The sequence below is a fragment of the Pteropus alecto genome, unplaced genomic scaffold (assembly GCF_000325575.1).
Source record: "Pteropus alecto unplaced genomic scaffold, ASM32557v1 scaffold86, whole genome shotgun sequence".
NCBI classification, from domain to species: domain Eukaryota; kingdom Metazoa; phylum Chordata; class Mammalia; order Chiroptera; family Pteropodidae; genus Pteropus; species Pteropus alecto.
In genome coordinates this window covers 12,158,830-12,186,362 of record NW_006442109.1, presented here as the reverse complement: position 1 = coordinate 12,186,362, position 27,533 = coordinate 12,158,830, and the positions used below count along the sequence as shown (strand labels likewise).

Here is a 27,533-nt window from a genome sequence, read left to right as displayed (position 1 = left end):
ATCATGATTGTCTCGACATCCATCCATATTGTGGCAAATGGCAGTATTTCATCTCTTCTTATGGCTGAGTAATATTCCATTATATAAATGTACCACAGCTTCTTTAGCCAATCATCTATTGTAGGACGCTTCGGTTGCTTCCGTGTCCTGGCCACTGTGAATAATGTTGCTATGAACTTCGGTGTGCAAATATCTTTTCAGACATGGGTTTTCAAGTCTTTGGGATAAATATCCAGTAGAAGGATCGCTGGGTCATATGATAGATTAATTCTTAGTTTCTTGAGGAACCTCCAAACTGTTTTCCATAGCAACTGTACCAACTTGCAGCCCCACCAGCAGTGTATGAGGATGCTTTTTTCTTCGCACCCTCTCCAACACTTGTTATTACCTGTCCTGTTGATAACAGCTATTCTAACAGGTGTAAGATGGTATCTCATTGTGGTTTTGATTTGCATTTCTTTAATAGCTAGCGATGTTGAGCATCTTTTCACGTTTATTGGCCATTTTGTATGTCTTCTTGAAAGAAGCGTCTGTTCAGGTTCTCTGTCCATTTTTAAATTGAGTTGTTTGTTTTTGAGTCATATGAGTTCTTTGTATATTTTGAATATTAGGCCCTTATCGGAGGCATTACTTGCAAATATATTTTCCCATTTGAAAGTTTGTCTCTTTACCTTGTTGACAGTTTCTTTTGCTGAGCAGAAGCTTTTTAGTTTGATGCAGTCCCATTCATTTATATTTGCTTTAATTCCCTTGCCTTTGAGGTCAAATTCATAAAATCCTCTGTAAGTCCAAAGTCCATGAGTTTAGTTCCTTTGTTTTCTTCTATGCAGTTTATTGTTTCAGGTCATATATTCAGGTCCTTAATCCATTTTGAGTTAATTTTGGTGTGTGGTGATAGACAACAGTCTAGTTTCATTCTTTTGCAGGTGGCTTTCCAGTTTTCCCAGCACCATTTATTGAAGAGGCTTTCCTTTCTCCGTTGTATGTTTTTGGCTCTTTTGTTGAAAATTATTTGCCCATATAAACATGGCTTATTTCTAGACTCTTGATTCTGTTCCATTGGTTTTTCTGCCAATACCATGCCATTTTGATTATTGTCGCTTTGTTGTGTAATTTGAAGTCAGGCAGAGTGAAGCCTCCAGCCTTGTTCGTTTTTCTCAGGATGGCTTTGGTGATTCAGGGTCTTTTGTGCTTCTACACAAATGTGATCTTTTGTTCTATTTCTTTAAAAAATGTCGATGAGATTTTGATGGGGGTTGCATTAAATCTGTATAATGCTTTAGATAATAAGGTCATTTTAACTATGTTGATTCTTCAATGGAGGACCACGGAATATCTTTCCATCTCTTTGTATCTTTTTCGATTTCTTTTAATAGGGTCTTATAGTTTTCATTTTATAGGTCCTTCACATGTTTCGTTAGATTTATTCCTAGGTATTTTTGTTGCAATTGCAAAAGGAATTATTTTTTCCACTTCTTTTTCTGACAACTCATTATTAGAGTATAGGAACAGTGTGGTAAGTTGAAACAAGAAAAACAAAATAAGGAAAATGCAAAAATAAACATTAGCTATAAAGATGGGCTGGAACTTCTGAAAAAGAGATTTTAAAAATCGTAAGAGGATGAAATGAAAACTTGAAGCCAAAAAAATTGATAATCTAGACAAAACAGATAACTAGAAAATCTGGATAATCTATAATCTTGAAAAACAATTGCCTTATCAGTTTAAAATATACCAATCAAAAACAAAAACTGGGCCCAGATTATTTCAGATAATATAGATAGCTCAATAAAACTATTAAAAAATCAATATGGACTAGTCAATCCCTAAGAATGACCAACACTAATTGAAGATACATGGAGGACTCACTCAACTATCCCAATTTCTTACAAAACTATAGTAATGAAAAAACTGTAGTATTGATGTCGGGCAGTATGAGAGTTCTAAGGATTGATAAACTTATCTTTATTAAGATTAAAATATTAGGCAAAATACTTTACCAAATTAAGAGTGAAGCTCTAGATTGGAATAAGAAATTTGCATACTTGAAACGTATACTACAAAGAACAAATTAATATCCAGAAAATATTAAAAAAGGAAAAATAATCTTCTAAGGAAAAAATCACCCAGGATAGCTATAGGCATCTTAGAAAAGAGGAAATTCAACTGACTTTTAAAGATTTGGGAAAATATTCAGCCTTATAAGTAATTCAGAACACAAAATCAATAATGATATAGCTTTTCGTGTTTAACAGGTGGGCACAAATTTAAATGTATGAAAACACTGAAGTACTTTACAGAAAAAAAAGACATTTCAGAATATGAATCCGTTGAATTTAAAAATGTTGAATTTAAAGAGAAATAGAATATACTCTTTATAGATACAAGGAGATGTAGGAACATAATGAAATATGCATGAAAACTACAAGAAAGTGACTACCTTTAGAGAGAGAAAGAAGATTGCTGTGGGACTTAAGCTAAATCTGTAATCTTTCTTTCTAAACAGAGTGAAAGAGGTAGCACTCAAAGCAAATATAAAATGTTAACATGTTTTTATCCTTGGTGATAGGTATATAAATTATGAGGTATATACTTTTCTGTATATTTCAAATATTTCCACAATTAACATTTCTTTTAAAAAGACAGTTGCAATAGTTGTATGTGAGGTGATAAAAGCTTGTAGTCACTTTAGGTTGGATATATAACGTGTGATGAACAGGTTTTATGACTTGTACGCTACAGGAATAAATGGTTTAGTTATTAAGGGGAAAGCAGGTAGGTCACGGGCTGAGGAAACATCTCATCCTTGATTACCAGAGCCCACTCCACCTGTTTGCATGTTCCTCAGAAGTATTTTACTGAGAAAACAAAACAACCCTGGATCTGAATCTCTGTCGAGGAAGAACTTAGAGTGGACTTGGAAATTTTCTCCCTCAAACACAAGATAATTCTACTGTCAATAAGCAAAGCTTTGACACAGTAGGAGGTCTTAAGTCAGTTTTTTCTCTTGGCACCTGTTCAAACATATATTCTTCCTTCAGAATTAGTCTTCCGTGTGCTTTTGTTAGAATAATTTCACTGTAAATTCTGTTTTCAAGCTAATAATGAAGCAGGCATTTTTGCTTTTGTTCTTCACCAGCTAGATCTTGCCTCCTATTCCTCACCTCTACCCGCTCCACTAGTTTAATTGTTTGCTTCCATCCTGTGCTCTGACACAGCAGTTCTCAACCTTTTGGGCACCAGGGACCAGTGCTCCTATGAGAATCTAATGCCTGATGATCTGAGGTGGAGCTGAAGGGGTGATGCTAGCGCTGGGGAGCAGCTGTAAATACAGAAGTTTTGCTCGCTGGCCTGATGCTCACCTCCTGCTGTGAGGCCCGGTTCCTAACAGGCCATGGACCGGTACTGGTCTTCAGCCCAGGATTTGGGGACCCTCTCCTCTAGAGCCTCCATTAATCTTGGGAGGTGACGACCATTCAGTGGTCCTTCTAGCAGTAGCTTCCTGAGGTTGGTATCACTTCAGACTCCAGAACTTTCAAACCAGGAACCTCTGAATTTATCCAGCCCTGAGCTATCTCTGAACCTCTAGGCGGATTCCTGTCATTAAACTATAGGGCACTGGGACGGGTTCAAGAGCACAGAACTGCTGTGGGACTGACATAGGTCCCCAGACCGTTTCCCGTGCTTCTCCCATGCCACCTTCACCTTCCATTTTTTCCCACCCTAAGTGTTTCCCAACTCAAACAATGCTTCCTTCTACCCATGTCATTACCTCAGTTAACCAAAACTTAACCAATTCTCTCAATGAGACAGACGTTTTCATCTTTGGGTCTGGATTCAAATCCAAGTATGTCTGATTCTCTTGTTAGAGCTTTCAACCCACTGTACCAGTGGTTCTCCATCTTTAGGATACATCAGAATCATCTAGAAGGGTTGTTATAGGACACACTGCTGGGCCTCCCCTCCAGAGCCTCTTAACTAGGTTTGGGGTGAAGCCTGAAAATTGGCACTTTAAACACATTCCTGGGTGGTGCTGATGCTACTGGTCCCGGGACCACACTTGGAGAATCTTACGTGATAGTAAATTTGAGATGTTATGGTTAGTCATTTGGTGATTCAACATAAAGGTTAGACCCAAGAAACCTGAGTGTTGCAGTGTCCTTTGAGCGACACTGTCCCTGTCGCACCTCTTTACCTTCCCTCCCCTTCATTCCTCCACCCTATGCTGAGCAGACATTGCACTGCTTGTGTGTTTGCATTGATGCCCTCATTCAGAAATGAGGGACATCCATTGTTTCAGTTTGGATGAACAACAACACTCCTAAGTAGAGATCCTATCTCCTTTTTGGGTGATAAAACCAGCTTAGAGAGGCAATAAATTACCTGTGGTCCTACAACTATGTCATGGCAGTTCTGGGACAGATGAGAAGCAATTAACATTTCCCAAAATCATAGCTACCTCCCATGTTCTTGTATACTTATTGCCAGACCAGAGAACATCTTTAGAACACCTCTTTTGGAATTACTTGTAGAAGCAGCTTAAATTTTATATAAGAAAATGAGATTTTAGTGAACATCTAGATCTGAATCCAGACCTGGTTCCTCTAAATGTGTTTATTAAACTCCCATTCAATGGTTTCTGGGCATTTCTTAAAAACTACCACCATCATGATCATTATTATCATTATCAGGTTGGGTGTCTCTGTTATTTTATTCCTCTTCGTCTGAAGGTTCTGAAATACTGTTATGTCTTTTGACTAGGAGGGACTGAGGTGTTGAGTAGCTAAGTGCATGGTCTCTGGAGCCCACAGATGAGGCTTAAGTTGTTGGCTATCACTGTGGGCAATTTACCTAGGATTTTTTTCCCCCAAGGGCTTTTGTTAGAATTTAACTAATCTATTTATGCATGTAAAGCACTTGAAACAGTATTTGACTTTCAATAAATGACGGTTTTCAATAAATGGCAGCTGTTAACAGTGGCAACCCTTTATCAACATGGTTTAGACTGTTGGTTGGATAATCCAAAAAATAATTTAAAGTTCAGAATCCATGATATCTACCTCTCTGAAACCCTGTATTTTAACTTTCAGCTTATACGTTCATTTGCCAATATTCCGTTTCAGGACCAAGTTTTCTTCTTTGTGAGGGTTCTCCTGGTTGGAGTTCTACATTGTCTTTCTTGTATGAACCCCATCATCTAGGAGAGAATTTAAAGACAATTGTGAAGCAATCTGAAGATTTTTATAATTTATTTCTTTTCAGTTGTCTCACCTACATCTAATTTAATAACTTTTATAAGTATTTACTTTTAGGAAGCATTCACTAGCTCCCTTTTTGTACTATGTTAGCAGTTTATAGACTTCGTTGGTTTATTACATAATCATATGATATACAGCCAGCAGCAAGATTGGAGAACGAATACAGCTAACTTGGCCAGAGCAGAAGAGGGATGAGAGAGGAGTCTGTGGACTACAAGCTTTCAACATCTCAGGCATCTTAGAGAGTAAGAAGAGCTCTAACTTATCTAACATCTTAGGGAAGTGGAGGACCTATTATTACTGCACTCAAAAAAGGTGTTACTTAAAAAGCTGGCAGTAGGTTTTTAAGGAAGAGTGAAGTCTAATTGCAGGCCTGATTGAGAACTGCCCTTTTAAGGTGGGAATACCTACGGGGACAGTGGGAGGGACTTGGCTTGTCCAGAGCTTGCTTAATTAGAAGAAAAATTTCTCATCAGGTGTGACACTCTGACCTGTTTCCTCAGAGAAGGCTGACAGATTTCACTTGCGTGCGTGTCCCAGATGGTTAGGAACCTACCAAACTCAGGTTTGATAATCAAAACAACGACTGGGCTGGAACTGCTGCACTGCCGCCTGGCAGGTGGTGATGACAGGCTGCCTGCTCCTTCCAGCTTTGTGCTGACATCATGCACTTTGCTGATTTACTGGGGGAAAATACATGCCACACATGTGCACACACATTTACTTCATATTTTAACATACCTTACAATAAGCTCCCCCAAACCAACTCTTGCAGTACCAGGGGTAACACCTCTTAGTGTAAGCTTCTGGATGTCGTTTTCAGTACCTACTAAAGAATGAGAGATTCAGTACTTAGTAAAGAATGAGAGGGTTAGTTTGCAGAGTTTAAATCGAGGGCAGTTTGTTGCTGCTCAGAACTTTCTTGCCATAAATGCCCAGGATATTCTTCCTCGGCCTGGCCTCCGGGCACCATCTGGTGTTCTAGTAACAGTCAATTGTTCTGAGGGGGTTTGGCACGGGGCTCTTTTTTGGGTGCTTTTGGTAACTTTCACCAGGTCTCTCTTTTTTGAATGCATAGGAGTAACTGTTCAGAGGCCCACAGCAGTGGTCCACTCAGTATGCTGCATCATTATCATTTTAAGTGTACTCCTGGGGGAAGCCTACAACAGCTGTGTTAGGTGGATCTGCTCATGGTCTGGGAAGTCAGAAACTCCCTGCTACTAACAAGTCCTGTGATCTCAGCTAAGTCACCTTACCTCTCTTTGACTCAGCTTCCTCATTTGTGACATGGGTGCCTTCCAGTTCTCTGAATCATTCATTTTTGTCCACAGAGTTGCTTATGATAGTTATAACGTCTGCAGTGCTGCTGCTTGGCTATTTCTAAGATCCTTCCTTCTGACAGACTTGGGCTTTCTTGGTAGGGCCAGAGTGTTCTGCCAGTCCTAAGACCTAGATCCATGAATTCCAGGAAAGGTACTTAAAACTTTTGTCTAGAGGTAGTTCACAAATTGACCAGGCAACATTATTCAAGTCTTAATGTAGCTAGAATCTAGACCTGCCCTGCCCTGCCCCCTCCCTCCTACTTTATGCTAGAATATTTTAAGGCAAATCTCAGACAGCATGTCATTTCATCTTTACTTAAGTATATTTCTATGAAAAAAAAATTTTTTTTACAACAGACAACTGCAAATCCATTGTAACACCCAACAAAATTAGCAACAATTCTTTATTATTCATCTTCAGTGTGTATCTAATACCCAGTCTGTGTTAAGTTTTCTCCCACTGTCTCAATGTCATACAAAATACTTGGTTCAGGATCCAAACAAGGCCTACATATTCTATTTGGTTGATATGAGTTTTTAAACAATTATATTGGGATATAGTTTATATAACATACAATTCACCCATTCAAAGTGTACAATTTAGTGTTTTTAGTGTATTCACAAGATTGTGCAACCTTCACCACAATCTAATTTTAGAACATTTTTGTCCTTCCTAAAATCTCAATCCATTAGCAGTCACTCCCCAGTTTCCCATTCCCAGCCTTTGCCACCACTAATCTTTACTGTCTCTATAGATTTGCCTATTCTGGACCTTTCATATAAATAGAGTCATACAATTTGTGGTCTTGGCCTCTTTCACTTAGCACAAATTTTCCATGTTGGAGCATGTATTATACTTAATTCTTTTTTTTTTTCCCAAATAATGTTGCATTTTATGAATAAACCCATTTTCAGATTATACAGTTAATAGACTTTGAGTTGTTTCCACTTTTTGGCTATTATAATAATACCGTGATCATTCATATACAAATGTTTATGTAGTAGTATATTTTCATTTTTCCTAGGTAGATATGTGGAAGTATAATTGCTGTTTAATATTTTGGGGGACTACCAAATTGTTTCCAACAGCAGCTGCACCATTTTACATTCCTACCAGAAATGTGTTTTTTCTTTGCATTTCCCTGATGGCTACTGATGTTGACCATGTTTTCATGTGCTTTTTGCTATTTGCGTATCTTTTTTGGAGAAATATCCAAGTCCTTTGTCTATTTTTATATTGGATTGTCTTTTTATTATTTTAGTAGTAAACATTTTTATATATTCTGGATACAAGTCCTTTATCAGTTATATAATTTGCAAATATTTTCTCCTGTGGGTAGCCTTTGCACTTCCCGATGGCATTATTTGCATTTTGAAATGTTTAATTTTGTAGTCCAGTTTATCTATTTTTTCTTTTGATTCATATGCTTTTCGTGTTTTATCTAAAATGTCTTTGCCTAACCCAAGATCATATAGATTTACTCCTATATTTTATTCTAAGAGTTTTATAGTTTCAGCTCTTATATTTAGGTCTGTAATCTATTTTGAGTTAATTTTTGTGTATGGTGTGAGGAAGGGGGTTCCAATTTCATTATTACACATGTGGATATCCAGTTGTCTCAGCACCATTTGTTAACAAAAACTGTTTTCTCCCCACACTGAAGTGTTTTGGAATCCTTGTTGAAAATCTGTTATGGTAGCAGAGGGATACTACACTGAGTGTGGTGAGCACATCATAAGATATATAAATATCAAATCACAATATTGTACACCTGAAACTAACATAATATTTTATGTTAACTATAATTTTTAAAAAAATCAATTGACTATAAAGGAAATGGTTAATTTTTGGACTCAATTCTATTCCATTGACCTATATGTCTATTCTTATGTCAGTGCTTCACTGTTACTATAGTTTTGTAGTAGATCTGTTTCTTAAAACTCAATCCGTTACTTTCACTTTACTACCAAGCCATTTATTTGTGAGGAACTTGGGTCATTTTTATAGAATTTCCTATGTTGAGATTTGTCTGATCGTATCCTGGTGGTATTACTTACCATGTTCTTCTATCTCTTTTTTTGTAAACTAATATTTAGATCTTAGAGTTTCAATTATATATTTACTTATGCTTTATTTATTGTAAAGGATACTTCCCAGGTGCTGCTGTGTACTTCCTGTTGCATCAGTCAGGAGGCATATGTTGTCTGGTTATTCCACTTTTATCAATATTGAAATTGATCAGTGGGGTTTGGATCAGACTGACTCAGATATCGTAAAGTTACTCATTAACATGTCACTTACTGGTTTTAGCAGCTACTCATGCTTGTTTTAATCTATTGCTTATTAAAAGTTGTAAAATAATGCTTTTTAACTTCTATTATTTCTTCTGCATTTATCAGCTTCGTTTCTTTTTTTTTTTATCGGTTTGCATATGAGTCAGTGCCCTTGCAACTTCTTAAAGGGATCGATGACTATTTTAAAGGATCTTTATGGATTTTTATATGTCTGTGTTTTTATCCATTGCAGTGATCATTCTTTCTGATTCTCAAATTGCCCCATCAGGGGTGGGGACATGGGTAAAGAGTAGATAAGTCATGAATGGTCGTGAATTATAATTGTTAAGCTGGATTATGGGTCCATTATACTGTTCTCTTTTCTTTTGTATAAGGTTTTAAAAATTGTACTCTTTTGGCCAATGGTTATTCCTTGGTGTTGGCTCCAGTCATTTTGTTAGCTTCCTTGATCTCAGGCATAAGAAGCCCAGGAAAATTTTATGCATTTCCTGCCCTAGAGCTAAGAGCAGTCATTTCTCCAAGGATCTCTGATTTCTTTTAGTGGAGATTGTATTTAAAGACCCCCTGGCCAAGATGCTGGGGGTGCTTATTGCCACAAGGTTGTCTTGTCCTTAACCTCCTAAGAGTGCACAACTAGAAAATATATTTTTCAAAAAAAGAAAAATGAATCAGATATGCAGGTCAGTACTTTGAAATCAAATGAAAGATTGCAGGGTTTTAACTTTTTTTGCTTTATATTTTTATTTCTTTTATCCCCTAAAACCTTGGTTACTAACAACTAACAATTACTCTATCTTAATTATGTATAACAGCTTATATAAATCTTAATTTTATAGTGTGTGTGTATATATATAGGAGAAGGGAGAGTGTTAATTTTAAAGTAATGGTATCAATATTTAACAAGTCTACTGTAGTCTATTTTATCTTTAAGATATATCTCACTAGGGATGTATACTGAAAAGACTGTTTTAATGTTACCTGAAGTCATTTTTCCCTCTGTAGTTATGCTGTCAACTTAACGTACTGTTAAGTTTGTTTTAGTTTGTTTAGGTTTAGTTTTCATCCTTGTTCCTCTCTCTCTCTGTTTTTCCCTTCTTCTCATATAGAATCATTTTTATTAGTACTAGGCATATCCTTCTATTGTTTTAAAAATACATATTAACAATATAAAATGAAAAGTATTTCCTCCCTTTCATACAAAGGATAACACGCTGTACATTCTTGTGCCTTTTGCAGTCACTTTACAATTTTTCCTGGAAGTTTTTCTTATTTAACTATGTTAGTTTGGCCCTTTTTATCAGACTGGTTTTATATTTGTGTCCTATTTAAGTGCATTGTGAGATGTGGCAGTTTGTTACTAATTATATTAGAAAATACTGGGAGAGTTAATGACTTAACTGTTTTACAAAAAAAATCTTGTCTTCTCATCATAGAACATAATGCATGCCTTAACTTTTTTCCTTTCTCTCTCTCAGTTTAAAGGAATTCTTGCCCAAAGAATATATCAAGCAGAGAGGAGCTGAAAAGAGAATATTTCAGGTATTGGGAATGTAAATTTATTATTCTGCTCACTCCCTCTCCTCATTTATTAATGTGAGATGGGCCTCTGCACATGATCGTTTTGTAACCCGTACATGTACTCTGCTTATATAATAAATGATTAGTGGCTCAAGAGTAAAGAAGCTGACAGTTCTACTTTGGGCAGATTTATTATCTTAATCCATACCTTCTTGCCAAAGGTTACTTAACTCTTCTGGAAAAAAAAAAAATGTGCGCACATTTAATTTCGAGGGCATTATCTTTGTAGCATTAAAACAAGGTGATTTGCCATTGAAATGAACTGAAGAAGAAGCTACAAGTTGATGCTTTGTTCTTAGATTTGCTTTTTGAAGCTAAGATTTGGGAACTAGTACCTTTTAAAAATCCAGGTTTATTGTAAGAGTTAGAGAGTTGTCTATTCTAGTCAACCAGTAAGAAAAGCTCTATCATCAACTTTGTCATGAAACAATCACTCAGGTAAATCTAAAACTTCGAAGTCTTCTTTAGTGTTGAAATGTAAGTTGAAATATAAGTTTCATGTGTATAAAACATATATTTTTTTATCCAGTATTGTTTCTAAGTGCTGTGATGTACAGGCATTTGTAAAAAAATTGCTCTTTGGAAAACTACATATTTTGGATGGATGTTAGAATGCTGCCTCTCCTAGATAAGACCATTTTTCTAGCACTCATTTAAAGTGTTGGTTCTGAACCTTTTGGGACATGGAGTCTTTTGAAAATTGCATTACAATTATAGACCCTGTTCCTGCACACTGCAAATGCATGATTTGTCGCATATAGTTGTGAAATCTGGAGGAATATGGGCTGAAATTCTAGTTAAGAAGCCCTGCATTACAACCTTCTGTGTGCTCTGACACTAGCAGGAACAAGTGTCATGGAGGGGTCCCCTACACAAATATCAGTTGTAGCCACTATATGTGCACCACATATAGTTACTACCTCTCACCAAGTCCACCTCCTAGCAGAGCTGCAATAACTGGTCCTTGCTCCTATCAACTTTACAGGAGCATAAGAACTGTGGAGAGATGAATGAAATAGAAGCCAAAGTCAAGTACGTCAAACTTGCTCGGTCCCTCCGGACATACGGTGTGTCCTTTTTCCTGGTGAAGGTGAGTTGGGCACAGTGGAGGGTGTTTGCTTCTGCCACCTCTTTTGCTTTTGTTAAAGTGTTTGCTCTTAAGGTTGATTTGTTGTTCCGAGATGCCTAGAATTTGCAAATATAGCATCTGGACAATGGTGACCCACATTTAGCTGTGGGCCAGACATGAAGGATAAGCTCTGAAGCTGGTGAGTGAGCCTGGCTGCCCTCCACAGGCAGCTGTGTCTTGGCTTGGCTCACTGCCACTGCTATAAAGTTCCTGAAGGGCCGTGTTCTCTTTTACTCAGTATGACTTTCTCCTGAGAATGTCTCTCAAGGGTGCTTTGAACTAAGTGAAGATTGTTGACTACTGCAGACCAAATCAAATTCTTGTGATAAATATGAAACTTATTGTGTATACTTGAAGATGGACTTTGGGATTTCCATGGCATTTAGATCTGTTTTCATCAAAATTGTTTGTCTTCCTACTAAAACGAAAGAGGTAGGACTTTTAAACTCAACCTGTGAATTTCAGAGAGAAGCCCTTGATAGATGTGTTCTTACTGACTGATAAACCCTTCCATTAGCTTCATTTCTCCTTTGCAAACCCTGAGCCCACATATTCTATTTTAATCCATCTTTTTCTTCAAATAGCTCTCAATTTTATGCCAGAATATCTCAGACCCAGGCAAATGAAAAAACATAGGTGAATTACTTTGTTTTTAAGAAAGATAACTTAGAAGTTGAGTCTCTTATATTTAGTGGGAGTTTTAACCTATCGATGAATTTTTGAATGGTGCTGATGCCTTCTAGGTAATAATGACTCTACTTCCCAATATTAATAATATTATAATTATATGCCAGGCATTTCTCATTATATCTACCAGCAACACAGTGGTAGAACTATTACTATTAACTTCTTTTTAAAAATGACAAAACAGAAACACAGGAAGGTGAAATGATTCAGCCGGAGCCAAAAGGACTTGAAGTCAGATCTCTCTGACTCCAAAGCCTGTGTTCCCAACCACTGGGCTACGCTACCATAGCTAGGGTGACCTTGTTTGACCTGCATTCACCTTCCTAGCTCCCCACCCCAACGAGATCTGCTTGTTTTAGAAGAATAAGCTGCTTTTTATTCATTATTTTGAAGGGCAACAGGTGGCAGATGAATTCCAGCGCCTCATAAGGACAGAGATTAAACAAATTTTCAGCATGTCCACTGATATTGGCATCATTTTCCATCTGTTGAGTTTTTTCTAGTCCTTCATTTATGAAATTCATTTGTTGTGTTCACATCTTTTTCCATTAATATCATCAGATTTCACATGCAATTCGTTTCAGTGATGCGCATGTAGTTAAGTAAATTTAGAAAAATAAATAGCACACAACAAACTACATGTAATTAGGAAGCAAGAGAAATTGAATAGCAAACTGCAGAAAAAAAAATTCTTCTCAAAAGACAATTTAGCACCTGAGAAAAATTTGTCCATGGCCAATAGGATAATTTGAGGTAGAGCACAGATGTTCTGGTTATTACAGGGTCTTGAAGATTTGGTCAAATGAAGATTTTTCTGTTATAAAAGTATTTAAGAAATAATTGAAATTTCCTTCTTTCCTCTCTCCTTTCTCTCTTTTTTAAATTACATGTCTTTGAAGAGAAATCAGGGTCAAGGGGATAGGCGGCTCTGACAACATTCATGTACTTATTAGATATTCAAATTTTAGTTTTTATTTTCTCTCACAAAATAAAAATGAAAACACTGCTCACTTTAATTCTTTGCTCAATCGTCCTATTTAGTATACATTTTATCTTTAAATTGATTTTACTATATCTTACTTGGCCATAGTTGCCCTATTTTAAGACTAGTACAGCTGAGAATTTAGGAATAATTCAGTGTTATAAATTAATGATACTAGTAAATCAGATAAATAGGTCTAATAAGATGACTTCATATAGAATAAACTATCTGAGAAAAAATAAAGAAAACCCCATTTACAATAGCATCAAAAAAATAAATAAATAAAATTCTTAGGAATAAATTTCACCAAGGAAATGAAAGATCTGTACATGACAAACTATAAGATGTTGATGGAAGAAATTAAAGACACAAATAAATGGAAAGATATCCCATGTTCATGAATCAAGAGTTAATATTGTTAAAATGTCCATATTACCCAAAGCCATATACAGATTCAACGTAATTCTTATCAAAATTCCAATGGCATTTTTCAAAGAAATTTTTTTTAAAAACCCTCAAATTTGTATGGAACCGCAGAATACCTCAAATAAATAGCCAAAGCAATCTCGAGAAAGAACAAAGCTAAAAGCATCACACTTCATTTCAAACTGTATTACAAAGCTATAGTAATCGAAAACAGTATGGTACTAGTATAAAAACAGATGCATAGACCAATGAAACAGGATGAAGAACCTGCAAATAAACCCATACAAATCAGCAACTAACATTTGACAAAGGGAGCCAAGAATATACAATGGAGAAAGACAGTCTCTTCAATAAATGGTGTTGGAAAAACTGGACATTCACGTACAAAAGAATGAAATTGGACCCTTACACCATTCATAAAAATGGATTAAGGACTTAAAGACCTGTAAGACTTGAACCCATATATGGAAGAAAACATTAAGGAAAATCTCTTTCACTGTGGTCTTGGCAATGGTATTTTGGATGTGACATCAAAAGCATAGGCAACAAAAGCAAAAATCAAGTGGGACTACATCAAACTAAAAAGCTTCTGCGCAAGAAAGAAACCATTAATAAATTGAAAAGACAGCCTACAGAATGGGAGAAAATATTTGCAAGCCATCTATCTGATAAAGGAACAATATGCAAAATATGTAGGAACTCATACAGCTCAATAGCAAACAAGCAATTTGATTAAAAAATGGGCAAGGGACCTGAATAGATGTTTTCCCTAAGAAGATATGTGAATGGCCAACATAAAAAGATGCTCATCATCACTAATCATCAGGGAAATGCAAATCAAAACCGCAATAAGATTTCGCCTCACACTAGTTAGAATGGCTATTATCAAAAAGATAAGAGATGAAAAATGTGACGATGTGGAGAAAAGGGTGCCCTTGTGCCCATTATGCACTGTTGGTGGAAATGTAAGTTGGTACAATCACTTCTGGATATTTATCCAAAAGAAGTAAAGTCACTGTCTCAAAGACATATCCTCACCCTCATGTTTCTTACAGCATTATTCATACTAGCCAAGATATGGAAACAACCTAAGTATCCATCAACAAACAAATAAAAATGTGTGTGTGCTTATTATGTATATCATATATAGTAATATTCAGTCATAGAAAAGGAAACCCTGCCATTTGCAAAACATGGATGAACCTGGAGGGCATTATGTCAAGTGAAATAAGTCAGACAAATACTTCATGATCCTACTTATATGTGGAATTTTTAAAAGCTGAAATCATAGAAACAGAGTAGATCGGTGGTTGCCAGGGGCTGGGGTGGGGAAAATGAGATGTTGATCAGAGGGTAGAAACTTTTAGTTATAAGAGGAATGAGTTCTGGGGATCTAATGTACAGCATGGTGACTATAGTTAACAATACTGCATTATATGCTTGAAAGTCGCTGAGAGAGTAAATCTTAAATGTTCTCAGTGTAATAACAAAAATGCTAATTATATGAGATGAAGGATATAACTAACCTCATTGTGATAATGATTTTGCAATATAGACGTATATCAAATCATTACATTGTATACCATAAACTTTCAAATATTATATTTCAATTATATTTCAGTAAAGCTGGGGGGAAAAAGATGGCTTCGCATAATCATTTTATATAAAGCCACTGAGGTGTTTGATAAAATTCAGCACCCATTCTTTTAAAAACTTTTCTTTAAAATGCTAGAATATAAGTGTACTTCAACATGACAATATTTCAAACCTAATGTCAATATCCTACTTAATAGAGAAATGCTAGCGAGAAACCTATAAAAATTGGCATCAGAACAAGTTACCCTTTAACATCCTCTTAACCTTCAACATTGCTTTGGAAGTTCTGGAAAATGCAGTAAGATATTTTAAAAAAAAAATTTTAAGTATACGTAGGAAATGAATGAACAAAATTATTTATTGCTATGATACTTAATAATAAGATACACAGTCATTTTTTTAAACTATTTGAAATATTTATAGATTCACAGGAAGTTGTAAAAATGCAGAGAATCAAAAAGTCAGATAATTACTGGATTGTGGATGAGAACATAAAGAAATTGGAGCCCTCCTACCCTGCTGGCTGAAATGTAAAATGGTGCAGACTCTTTAGAAAATGGTCTGTAAGTTTCTCAAGTGATTAAACATAGGAATATCATATGACCTAACAGTTTCACTCCTAGGTGTATATACCAAAGAGAATTCAAGGCACACGTTCACAAAAAAATGTTGTCCATGAATGTTTATAGCAGTGTTCAGCCCAAAGGTGGAAACAACCCAAGCGTTCATCAGCTGATACATGAATGAACAATGTGTGGTATGTCCATACAGTGCAATATCATTTGGCCAAAAGAAATGACGTGTACTGACCCACGCTACACAATGAGTAACTTTGTAAACATTATGCTAAGTGAAAGTAACTCATCACAAAATACCATATACAATATCATTCCACTAATATGAAATGTCCAGAATAGGCAAATGTATAGAGACAGAAAGTTGCTTGGGAATGAGGTGGAGTGGAAGGGGATAGGAGAGTGATAGCTAAAGGTACAGGATTTTTTTTTTTATTTTGAGGTGATGAAAATGTTCTTATGTTGACTGTTGTGATAGTTGCACAGAACTGTAAATATACCAAAATCCACTGAATCATATATTTTAACTGGGTGAATTGTATGGTATGTGAATTATATCTCAATAAAGATGTTAAAAAATATACAGAGAAGTCTCCTGTACCTTCCATCAAGTTTCCCCCAATGGTAACTATAGTATAATACCACAATCAGGAAATCTACATTTATGCAATCCACAGATCTTGCTCAGATTTCATGTTTTACATGTACTCAATTGTGTGTGTGTGTTTTGTGAAATTTTATCACATCGATTCATGTAACCACTACCATAGCCAAATATAGAACTCTGTTCCATCACCAAAAGGATCCCTTGTGCTACCCTGGTATGGCCATGAACACTTGTCTTTTCCTGCTTCTCCCCACCTCCTACTCCCTTCCCATGGCCCTTAACCTTTGGCAACTACTGATCTGTTGTTCATCTCAACAATTTTATTTCAAGAATGCCCTATACATTTTGATAGTTGTTAGATTAGGGAGTGGGAGGATGGGTGAAGGGGGAAAAGGGATTCAGGGGTACAAATTGGTAGTTACAAAATAGTCATAGAGATGTAGACTATAGGATGGGGAATATAGTCAGTACTATTGTAATAACTATGGTATCAGATGGGTACTAGATTTATCAGGGTGATGACTTTGTAAGATATATAAATATGTAATTGCTGTGTTGTATGCTTGAAACTAATATTGTGTGTCAACTATAACTGAAAAAAGAAAACAAAAAAAAAAAGAATGCTTATAAATGGAATCATGCAATATGTAACCTTTTGGGATTCACATTTTCACTTAGTATAATTCCCTTGAGATCCATCCAAGTCATAACGTATATCAATTGTCCATCCCTTTTATTGCCGGATAGTATTCCATCATATTTTCTTCTATATTTATGTACATTTTGTCCTAACATTCAGTGTTATACATTATATTGTTATAATAGAAAGTGCTCGGGTGTTGAAGTCAGGAAGATTGACCGAGAATCCAGGATGGCAATATACACCTGTTTGAGAAATAGCAGAAACACGTATGACCTAGAGAGACATACCTAGCCTCCCTAAATCTCAGTTTCTTCATCTGGAAAATGGTAACGATAATTTCTTACAGAGCCCTAATGAAGATTAAGTGAACTAATGTATGAAAACAAGTGTAGTACCTGGAGGGTAAGAATATTTGATAAATTTTAGGTTAGCCCAGCCCCTTAACTCTTCCCATACCTTCCTAATCTCTGGCTCTTGAGTCTTTTCAACTTTTAATTGGCTCTTAGTGTCCATGACCTCTAGCAGGGGTTGACAAACATTTTTAGTAAAGGGACCAATAGTAAATATCTTAGGCTTTGCCAGCCATACCACTCAGCTCTGCCCTTGTAGTGTGAAAGCAGCTGTAGGCATTATGTAAATGAAAGTGTGCTTATGTTGCTGTGAAGCTTGATTTATGGGCTCTGAAATTTAAATCTCATATAATTTTCACATCTCTCAAAATATTATTCCTCTTTTTCTTTTATTCAACCATTTAAAAATTCACTCTTAGCTCTCATGCCATTAAAAAATGGGCAAAAAGCTTGATTTAGCACTGGCTAGTTTGCTGACCCAGATACAGAGAATGTCTGTAAGCCCTATAATGAATCCACAGGGAATAGCATTATGTGGCAGTATTCTCAGTGGCTAGGGACATATGCTTTGAAAAGAAAAATATGAGTTTAGATTCTGCCTTTGCCAGTTGGTTTAACATTGGATAACTTACTTTACCTTCCATCTCTAAGCCTGTTTGCTCACCTGTATAATTGTGACTTTTAATGAGGTTTAAATGAGATAATTTAGAAAAGAGGACTGTTGCATGTAAGAGCTCTATAAATGGTAGTTATAAATGTCCAGTTTTCCTTTTATTGACTTCTGCATCTTATAATCTGCTAATCAAAACCCATAAGCAGTGGTAAGGCAGCTTCCGTGACCTGCAGAGGATCTTGTTGCATTCCAAAAAATTCTGTATAAACTTTTTTACTTCTAAATTTCCCTTTGAACTTTCTCTGTAGCCACAATTAGAGCCTTGAGGTGAGGTACCTGGGGAGCTGACCTTATTCTCCCCTGAACTGTAAAAGCATCACAGAGGGCATTTAGAGCATCTCAGAATCATGAGTTGCCAACTGCTTTTAGAAAAAGATGGATAATAGATAGGAACTTTAACACAGTTTTGCTCTTAAACAGCCATCCCTTTCTGCCATGAAAGAAATAAGAGCTGCACCATCCGCTCTTTGAAGTTTCTCCAGCTAATCTGCATTTTTTAGGGGTAGGTGCTGAAATAATTTTGTCCTTTGATGGTGGTCTCTGCTGTCGAGTTACAGTATTTTCTGAGTTCCTTATATACCCTCCAACTCTGCCCCCCAATTGTGACCTTTTAATGAAATGCCCACTGTAAGTCCTTTGCTTTTTCACCGTGGCTTCCTCTCCCAGGCCAGATTGATCTCCACTGGAGTCGGGGCAATCCCTCACCCCAAAGCTTCTCACTGGGGAGGTGCAGATGGGAAGGAAGGAAGGCAACAGCTGCAAACCATATTTTATCACTGATCTCCTTCCTGGTCCCAGCAGCTGGGCTGGTGCCAAACCTGTATGACTAAACTGGCTGCCTCGAGTCTCTCCGTCTGTCTCTATGTGGCTCTTGAAGCCAAATTAGACTAACTGGCATCATCCACCTATATTGATTTCGCCCCTTGTGGAACCGGCCTCTCTTCACAAAGAATCTGACTCACTGTTCTTTGTAAGGACTAGGAGATTGTTACAGTGCCATGTTCCCCTCCTCAGATACCCACACAGGTTCCCGATGCTGTTGTCTCCTTTTCCGGAGAGGAAGCTGGAAGTGTGCTGGTACCTTAGCATCTGACAATTTATGAACTGCCGTGGGGGGAGTTGAGAGGAGATTTTTTTTTTCATTTTTTCTAATTGCTTCCACTAAAAGAAGTTCACTGTGGTAGACAGTCTGTTTCTGAAATCAGAGATGTTTTTGAGCTCAAATTTGTGTTCTAATCGTGGCCTTACAACTCACTACTCTCCGCTTTGGGAGCGTTGCTGGTCGCTTCAAAATGGAGATGATGATGATGATTACCAACGTTTAGGGGATGCTTTGAAAATTAATAGAAAATATTTATTAGTATGCAGCACACTCCTGCCCTGTTTTAAGTACCTGTTCCTTTGTATACATACCCACTTATACACATACTTTGTGCATGCTAACTTATACATGGATTCCTTGGAGAGTGGTGCCATAAGCATTGCTAGGTTTCAGCAAATATTATTTGAAATTTTTTCATTTTTTCTCTGACAACAATAGAAATAGATGTGTAGTAAATGAAATTTTGGGAACAAGGAAAAGGACAAGGAAATGTTACAAATCATTTGAGGTGATCATTGTTACCATTTTATCATGTAATGAAATTTTATTTTTTAATTTTGTTTTAATATTTTAAATTTAAAAATTAATGTTTAAAATTTTATTTCATGTAGGATTATGCTGTACAAACTTTCATTTTTTAATATTATAATAATACTGTTATTGCCATGAATCTGATTGTTTTCCTATAATATGATTTTTAGTAGTTTCAAGTAGTCTGCATTTGGATATACCATAACTTAGTTATCAAATTTCCTGTTATTTAATATTTGGTTATTTCTAGTTTTTCTACAACAAACTCTAGTTGCACCTTCTTGTAGTATAATTTTCACATCCATTTGTAACTTTTTTGAATGTTTCTAAAAGCAAGGTGTGTCAAAAATAAACACTTCTAAAGCTTTCAATCATTATTGGACATTTAATTCCACAAAAGCTTTGTCATTTTAATTTCCCATCAACAATGGTTCCCCTTAATACCTTCTTCAGTTGTGAGTATCAGTTTTAAAAAAAACTACTATTTTCTAAACATGAAAACCTACTGAACTGCTTATTATTATCTAATTACTTTATCATTTTAAATACATTTCTGTTAAGTTCTTTGCTAGTTATTTTTGTTGATTTACGAGACCTTTCACATATACAGTATGACATTTTTTATTATCATGTTTGTTGTAAATATTCCCCAGTCATTTGCTTTTTAATTCTGTTTATGGTAAGGTTTCTTTTTCTTCTTCTCTCTCTCTTTTTTAAAATGTGTCAGTCTCCATATATTTTGTACTTAAGGCTAATTATCTTTTCCTTTAGGGCTTATTTTGGTGTCTATGCTAAAAAGTCATTTCCCACCCAGGAATCACAAAAATATTCTCCTATATGTTCTTCCTAAATTATTAACTTATCTAGAATTTATTTGAGCTTGAGTGGCAGGTAGGAATCAATTCCTTTTAATAGGCATGACTACTATTTCTTTAAAAAATTATGAAAACTAATCATAAAAGACTTTTGGAGTCCATAGTCCTGCTTATTTTGAAACACAGTGTACATAGGTTGATCCCAGGTAAAACTGCAAAAACACGAATTGGTTGGCAAAATCAGATGCATTCAGAGGAAGAGCACTGACCCTTGGTATCTGCTGTTTCAGGAAAAGATGAAAGGCAAGAACAAGCTGGTGCCTCGCCTGCTGGGAATCACCAAGGACTCAGTGATGCGCGTGGATGAGAAGACCAAGGAAGTGCTGCAGGAGTGGCCGCTCACCACAGTCAAGCGCTGGGCAGCCTCGCCCAAGAGCTTCACGCTGGTAGGCACTGTCAGAGGGCATCGAGGGGGCCCACATGGCCTTGGGCGATATTGTGGGACAGGAGAAACAATACAGTCTCACTGGGCTTCCCTAGCCTTAGCAGTGTGGAGAGAGACAGATGGCGGGAGTCTATGGGGTAGGCAAGGGGACTGGACCAGAAGTGAGGGAGCTGTCGGCAAGCTGGGTCTCCTTGGCCACGTCTTCCTCTCTGGTGCATTAAGTCTGTGTGTCTTAGTTCTTCAACTGGAAAAAGCCACTCCAGAAGATTGAGATGATTCTCAGTCTTCTGTGTCCCTGAAGCCATCCCTAGCATACCTTCAGAGGACACTTTCTAATGCTCTGAGGCCCATACAAAGGCTTCCTCTTTATCTCGAATTGTTTTAGAAGTTCCTAAGAATTGCGACATCTTGCTGAGGTGATTTTCCCAGCCTGCCTAGAAAGAGAGCATGCTGTGATAGTGGAAATAACATAGACTTTGGGTAGTATTCAAAACCAGCTTATCATTTCCTAGCTCTATGACCTGGCTGAATACCTCTCCTCTCTGAGCCTTAATTCCCTCAGCTATAAAATGCGAATGACAATACCTGTTTCACAGAGTTTCTAGGGTGATGAGGGAATGCCCAGTGTGAAATATATGGAAAGCAAGGAGAATGTGTGTTTGTTCCAGGCCTTCAAACCTCTGAATTCCTCCTCCCAACCTCAACTGTTGCTCTTAGCAGAGTATAACTGTACGTACCCTTAACTTTAGCCACACTTACATATGAGAATTGATAAGCAAGTTGGGCAATAAGAGAAATCAAAAATGTTAAAATCTGTCAATTTCTTCACAACTTTGAGACGTACCATTCCACAGCTCTAGCGAACATTTAAAATATCAGCTTGCATTGAGGCAAGATCTCATAATAGGGCATCAAAAAAAAATATATAAGAAAGGGGTCTTGGAGAGAATAAGTAGTCACCTAATTTAATCATCGATAGTCTTAAGCCACTTGGGAGTAATCTTCAGAAAACATACTTTCTTTCCTCCTATAGTCAGTCACAGCTGTACCTGGGTGGCTCTTACAATGGGTGTTTATACTTAGAGAACTACATTCTCATCTTCTATTATAGGAAGTTGTGGATAATTCCTACAATAGAAAAATCAAGAAATCAATATAAACATGTTATTTAGAAATATTAGGAGAAATTGCTAAAAGGGTTGAAGGTGGTCGTGGACTTGGGGGAGGTAGAAAGTGAAGGCAGGAATGTGTAGTACAGGGGACAGTTATATTTTGTTATATACTGTTCAATAGTATTGGTCTTTCAAAATTAGGTCCAAGTACTGCTTTGTTAAAAACAAAAATTTATTTAAAAAATAAGAAAGTTATGAATCTCAGTAACTACCTCGAGCAAAAGAAAGTAAATATTTTTTATTAAAGTATAAAGTTGAATTAAAGCCTGTAACGTGTAATATTTGTTTCCTTTCTATTCCTAGCCTAAATTTAATTTCCAAGTATTTGCACATTTTCCTGTTGCCTGTTATTGATTTTTAGTTTAATTGTATTATGGTCAAAGAACATACTGTATATGATTTCACTTCTTTTAGAATTTTAAGATTTGTTTATATCCCAGGATATGAGCAGACTTGGAGAATGTTCCATTAGTGGTTGAAAAGAATGTGTATTCTGCTATTGAGTGAAGTGTTCTATAAATGCCAGCTAGAGTCCATTAGTTGATGATGATGTTCCAGTCTTCTGTATCCTTGTTAATTTCCCATCTAGTAATTCTATTAATTTCTGAAAGTGAAGACCCCAACAGTTCTGGATTTTCTATGTCTCCTTTCATCTCTATTAGTTTTAACTTCATGTGTTGTTGTTGGTTCCTATACATTTAAGATAGAGAAATTATCTTCTTAATGGAGAAATTGTTTTATTGTTACGTCCTTTTGTCCCTAGTAGTTTGTAGGTCTTTTTTTTTTTTTTTTTGCTCTGAAATCTTCACCTTATATTAATATAGCCACTCATGCTTTTTAAATTAATGTTTGCATATTATATACCTATTTCCATCTTTTTACTTTCAGCCTGGCTATATTGTCCTATTTGAAATGAGTTTCATGTAGAGAACATAGAGTCGGATTGTGTTTTCTTTTAATTAGCATATTTAGACCATTTGTATATTAAACTAATTATTGACATGCTAGAGCTTAAGTCTACCATTTTATAATTTTTTCTGTTTATCTCTGCTCTTTTTCCTGCTTTTCTTCCCTTCCTGTGGGTTACTTGAACAATTTTTATAGAGTTCCATTTTTATTTATTTATAATATTGTAGAGCATATCTCTTTGTATAGTATTCTTAGTGATTGTTCTAGATATTACCATATGCAGATGAAATTAATTACAGCTTATCAGTGTCATTGTTTTACTACTTCTAGTGTAGAAAACTTACTTCCACTTAGGTCTCTTTAAACTCCTTACTTTTTGAGTATCATTGTTTAAATATTCCAGACACATTAAACACCACATGTGATGGTGTTACAAAATTTGCTTCAACCATAAAATATGATTAAAGAAAACTCATGGGGTAAAGGATATAGTCCATTACATTTCTATTTTTATCTATCCTGTTCTTTCTAATGTTCTTAGCCTTCTTCTGTTACCACTGTCTTTATGTTTGGAGAACGTCATCTAGCCATTCTTTTAAGACAGGTCTGGTAAGAAGAATAAATTTTTTTAGTTTTCCTTTATCTACAAATGTTCTTATTTCCCCTTCATTGATGAAGGAGAATTTTGCCAGATACAGGATTTGAGATTAACAGTTTTTTTTCTTTTAGCACTTGAAAAATATCATGCGATTTCTTTTTAGCTTCCACGGTTTCAGATTAGAACTTTCTGTCATTCAAGATTATGTATAGCTAATGTTGTTTTATCGATGTCACTTTTCTATGGCTGTTTTAAAGATTTTTCTTTCTAGTTTTCAAAAGTTCTTGTCATGGATTTCATAGAGTTTCTTCTCTTTGAGATTTGCTAAGCTTTATGAATTTGTAGGTTTATGTCATTCACTAATTTATGGAAATTTTCAGCCAGTGTTTCTTCAAATACTTTTTTGTTTGTTTCACATGCTCCTCTCCTCCTGGTATTCTGGTGATAATGGATGTGAGATCTTTTATTGTTGCCCCACAGATTTCTGAAGCTCTGTTTTGTTTTGTCTGTTTCCTTGCTGTTGTTTTGATTGACTAAATTCTGTTGATGTTTTCAAGTTTAGTAATTCTATCTTCTATCATTGCTACACTAGTCTATCCTGTGAGTTTATTTTGGTTATTCATTTTTTAATTCTATAATTTTCATTCTGTCTTTTTTAATGACTTATGTTTCCTTTTGAATCTTTTTATTTTTTCATTTGTTTGAGAATTTATAATTAATTATTGAAACATTGTTTATGACAGCTACTTTAAAATACTTATCAGATAATTCTAATATCCAGTTCATCTTAGTATTGGCATCAGTCGATTCTCTTATTCATATTGTAGTTGTCCTAGTTTTTGATATGAATACTGATTTTTTATTATATTGTAGATATTTTGGTTGTTATGTTAAGAGACTCGATCTTATTTAAATCTTCCATTTTAACAGACACTCACCTTGTGTAGGTTTAGTATGTAGAGTTTTAGCCTACTTTCGTGGACTTTAGTTGCAGTGACAGTTCATTTCTCTTGCAATGTTATTCTGGATACTTTATTCCTTTGACACCACCAGGATTCCTGCTCAAACTCTGTTGGTGCTGTCTGTGAGTGAGGGAAGAAGGCACTTCCGTGGGCCACCTGCTATTTCTGGGTGACCTTTTGGAGGGAGAAGGAAGCCACCGGACTTGAGTCTCTTTATGCCACTGAGTGGAGGGCAAGGAGACACAGGACTTCACTGCGACTCCTGCTACAAAAGGATCAGACCACCTACCTGCCTGGGTTGTTGAGCAGGGGCTAGAATGGCCTAGGCTTTCACCACTCTGCAGCTGCCAGTGAATGTTACCACAGACTGTGGAGCTGAGTAGGACTCCCAACTCTGTTTGGCTCTACACTTCTGATCTTTTGGCTAGAGAGAAGAGTCTTTTCAAAAACTGTTTGTTGGAGGTTCCAAGTGTCAGGCCTATCCAGCAGCCAACCTTGTAGGTAATGGGATATACAATAAAACCCAAGAACTCACCAGATGTGTTTCTTCGAGTCCTGAGGTCCCCAGCCAGTCCACCTTTTTAGCTTTCAGAGCCCTTTTACCATTGTCTGTTGAATAAATTTTAGGATATTCAGTTTTATTTAAAGGAGAAGAGCAAGGGAAAAGTTGAGTCCATGCCATCTTGAACCTGGGCCTCCTCACCTTTCAAACTGCTAATATATCTGATATTTCTTCTAATGCTATTTTTCCCCAGGATTTTGGGGAGTATCAGGAAAGCTACTATTCAGTACAAACCACTGAGGGAGAGCAAATATCCCAGCTGATTGCAGGCTACATTGACATCATCCTCAAAAAGGTATTTCGTACCTGTGCAAATTGGAAAAGCAAAGCTTCTTTATTAAGACTCAGTTTAGAAAACCCTTATTTAAAGTACTTTATTCACTGATTTAATCTTTGACGTTAAGATTGCTCATGCGTGGTCTTTGACCTCATGATCCTATGAGAATTTCGGAATTTGCTGCAGCTCATTTGCATCATTGACTGCCAGGTAATTAGCTAATGAATGAACCTAGCTAACCCCTCAGCATCTTTCTCTCTCGGTAGTTATGTCATACTTTTCAGTCTCTGTAGAAATCCAGATTGAGGGTCTGGAAAATGACCTTTGTGTTTTTCATGTTATTGAAATTTTTCCCCCCAAATTTAATAGGGTTATATCCCATAATGATATAGAAGTTTTCTAAGGCTTCTAGATACAGCCCACTCAAATAACCAAGTTCTACTAGAATATTAATACTTGTATCTTGATTTTAACTACATAAAATTAGATCTGTGCAATAATAAATGCAGAAGACATTATTAAATAATGTATTTCTTTTTTATTGTGATTATTGCTTTGTTTATCATCACTTATTAAATATCCAGTATAAGAAATGTAGTGTAAACCTCAACATTTTTGCTTGTGTAGCATTTTTTAAAAGGTTCTTGTGTAAATACCTGCCAATTTTCATTTTTGGTCATAAATTACTTTCAGAAACAAAGTAAAGATAGATTTGGACTAGAGGGTGATGAGGAATCAACTATGTTGGAAGAGTCCGTTTCCCCAAAAAAGTAAGTATTGTTAAGAGCGCTAAAGAACTGCCTCCTCCCTCCATGGGCCAGTGTCCTCCTGCCAGCTCTGGGGCCTGTTGCTCTAAAGTCCCTCATGTGGAGGAGATGATCGTGGATGATGTAGATGAGTCTCACTTTTTGAAGTGTGGTCCCAGACTGTCAGCACTGGTGTTCAAGGTGTCTGGGGAGGAGGGACTGAGAATTTCAGGGAGACACTGAACAATATGTGTTTAACTCCATCATTAGAGGCGGTGAACATTCATGAATCCTATTCTGCGTTTCTGATTTAAATTTCCTAAACTGCATCATTTTAATCAAAGGGCTGGAGAGTGAGCTTCTGTTTGATTCTGTCCCTTTGGAGGCAGAGATCTAGCCAGTGGAGTTTTTGTTTATGGGCCACTTGCTACGTGCCATACTTGATACACATATTATAACGCAGCTGAGGCAAGTGGTTAAGAACATGGACTCTGGAGCCAAACTTTGGGTTCGAATCTGGGGGCTGTTTTTTAATGTGTGGTTTTGTGGCCGTTCTGAATTTCTCTTCCCTCTCAATCTCATCTATAAAATGGAAATAATAATACCTCCTTAAGAGTTGTATTTTTATGATTGACTTACTAATAAAGCACATAAAGCAATATCTGGCACATAATAAATATTTGCTATTGTTATTTTAAATTTGGAACCTCCTCAATTTAGTCCCATTTTATAGATAAGGAAACTGAGATTTATTAAAATTAAGTAACATCTAATAAGTGATATTTGAATCAAAACCTGAGCAGCCTCTCCCTTTATGTTAAATAGAGCCTTGTAATAATAACTTGTATTGTCTTTACTGTGCGTCTCCAACATGCTGTCTCATTTGGTCCCAACAACAACCCTCTATGAAAGAGGTACCTAGATATTGTCATCCCCGTTCATGGGTGAGGAAACTGAAACTCATGAAAGTTAGTTGAGGTGCATTATTGTGGCAGAGCCAGGACTCAGATTCAAATCTCGTGATATTTCCTATAACACGCTGCCAGAAAGCTCTAGATTTCCCAGCATTTGAACTTGCTTAATCATAGTAATTGTTTCTCTCACATTGTCACTCTGTGCCATTTTCTAACAATTTGCTTCAAAATCACCTTGAAGGTGTTTTTCCATTTATCCCCTATTAGTACACAAATTGGAACCAAATTTGATGTGACACATTTCAAGTACCGTACTTGCTACCTCTGGCAAAACACCTTAACTTCTTGGAATTATTAATGACCATTAGATAGAAATTAG

At 36.2% G+C, this 27,533-nt stretch overlaps 1 protein-coding gene across 1 annotated transcript in view; it reads left to right on the top strand.

Annotated features, from left to right (window-relative positions):
* TLN2 (talin 2) overlaps positions 1-27,533 on the top strand; it is a 397,436-nt gene that overhangs the window by 227,586 nt on the left and 142,317 nt on the right. Inside the window, exons 11-15 of the mRNA XM_025038744.1 lie at positions 10,351-10,414; positions 11,439-11,543; positions 20,860-21,015; positions 25,411-25,512; positions 26,188-26,264. Coding sequence (XP_024894512.1) covers positions 10,351-10,414; positions 11,439-11,543; positions 20,860-21,015; positions 25,411-25,512; positions 26,188-26,264 — 504 coding nt within the window. The remainder of the gene's footprint in view (positions 1-10,350; positions 10,415-11,438; positions 11,544-20,859; positions 21,016-25,410; positions 25,513-26,187; positions 26,265-27,533) is intronic.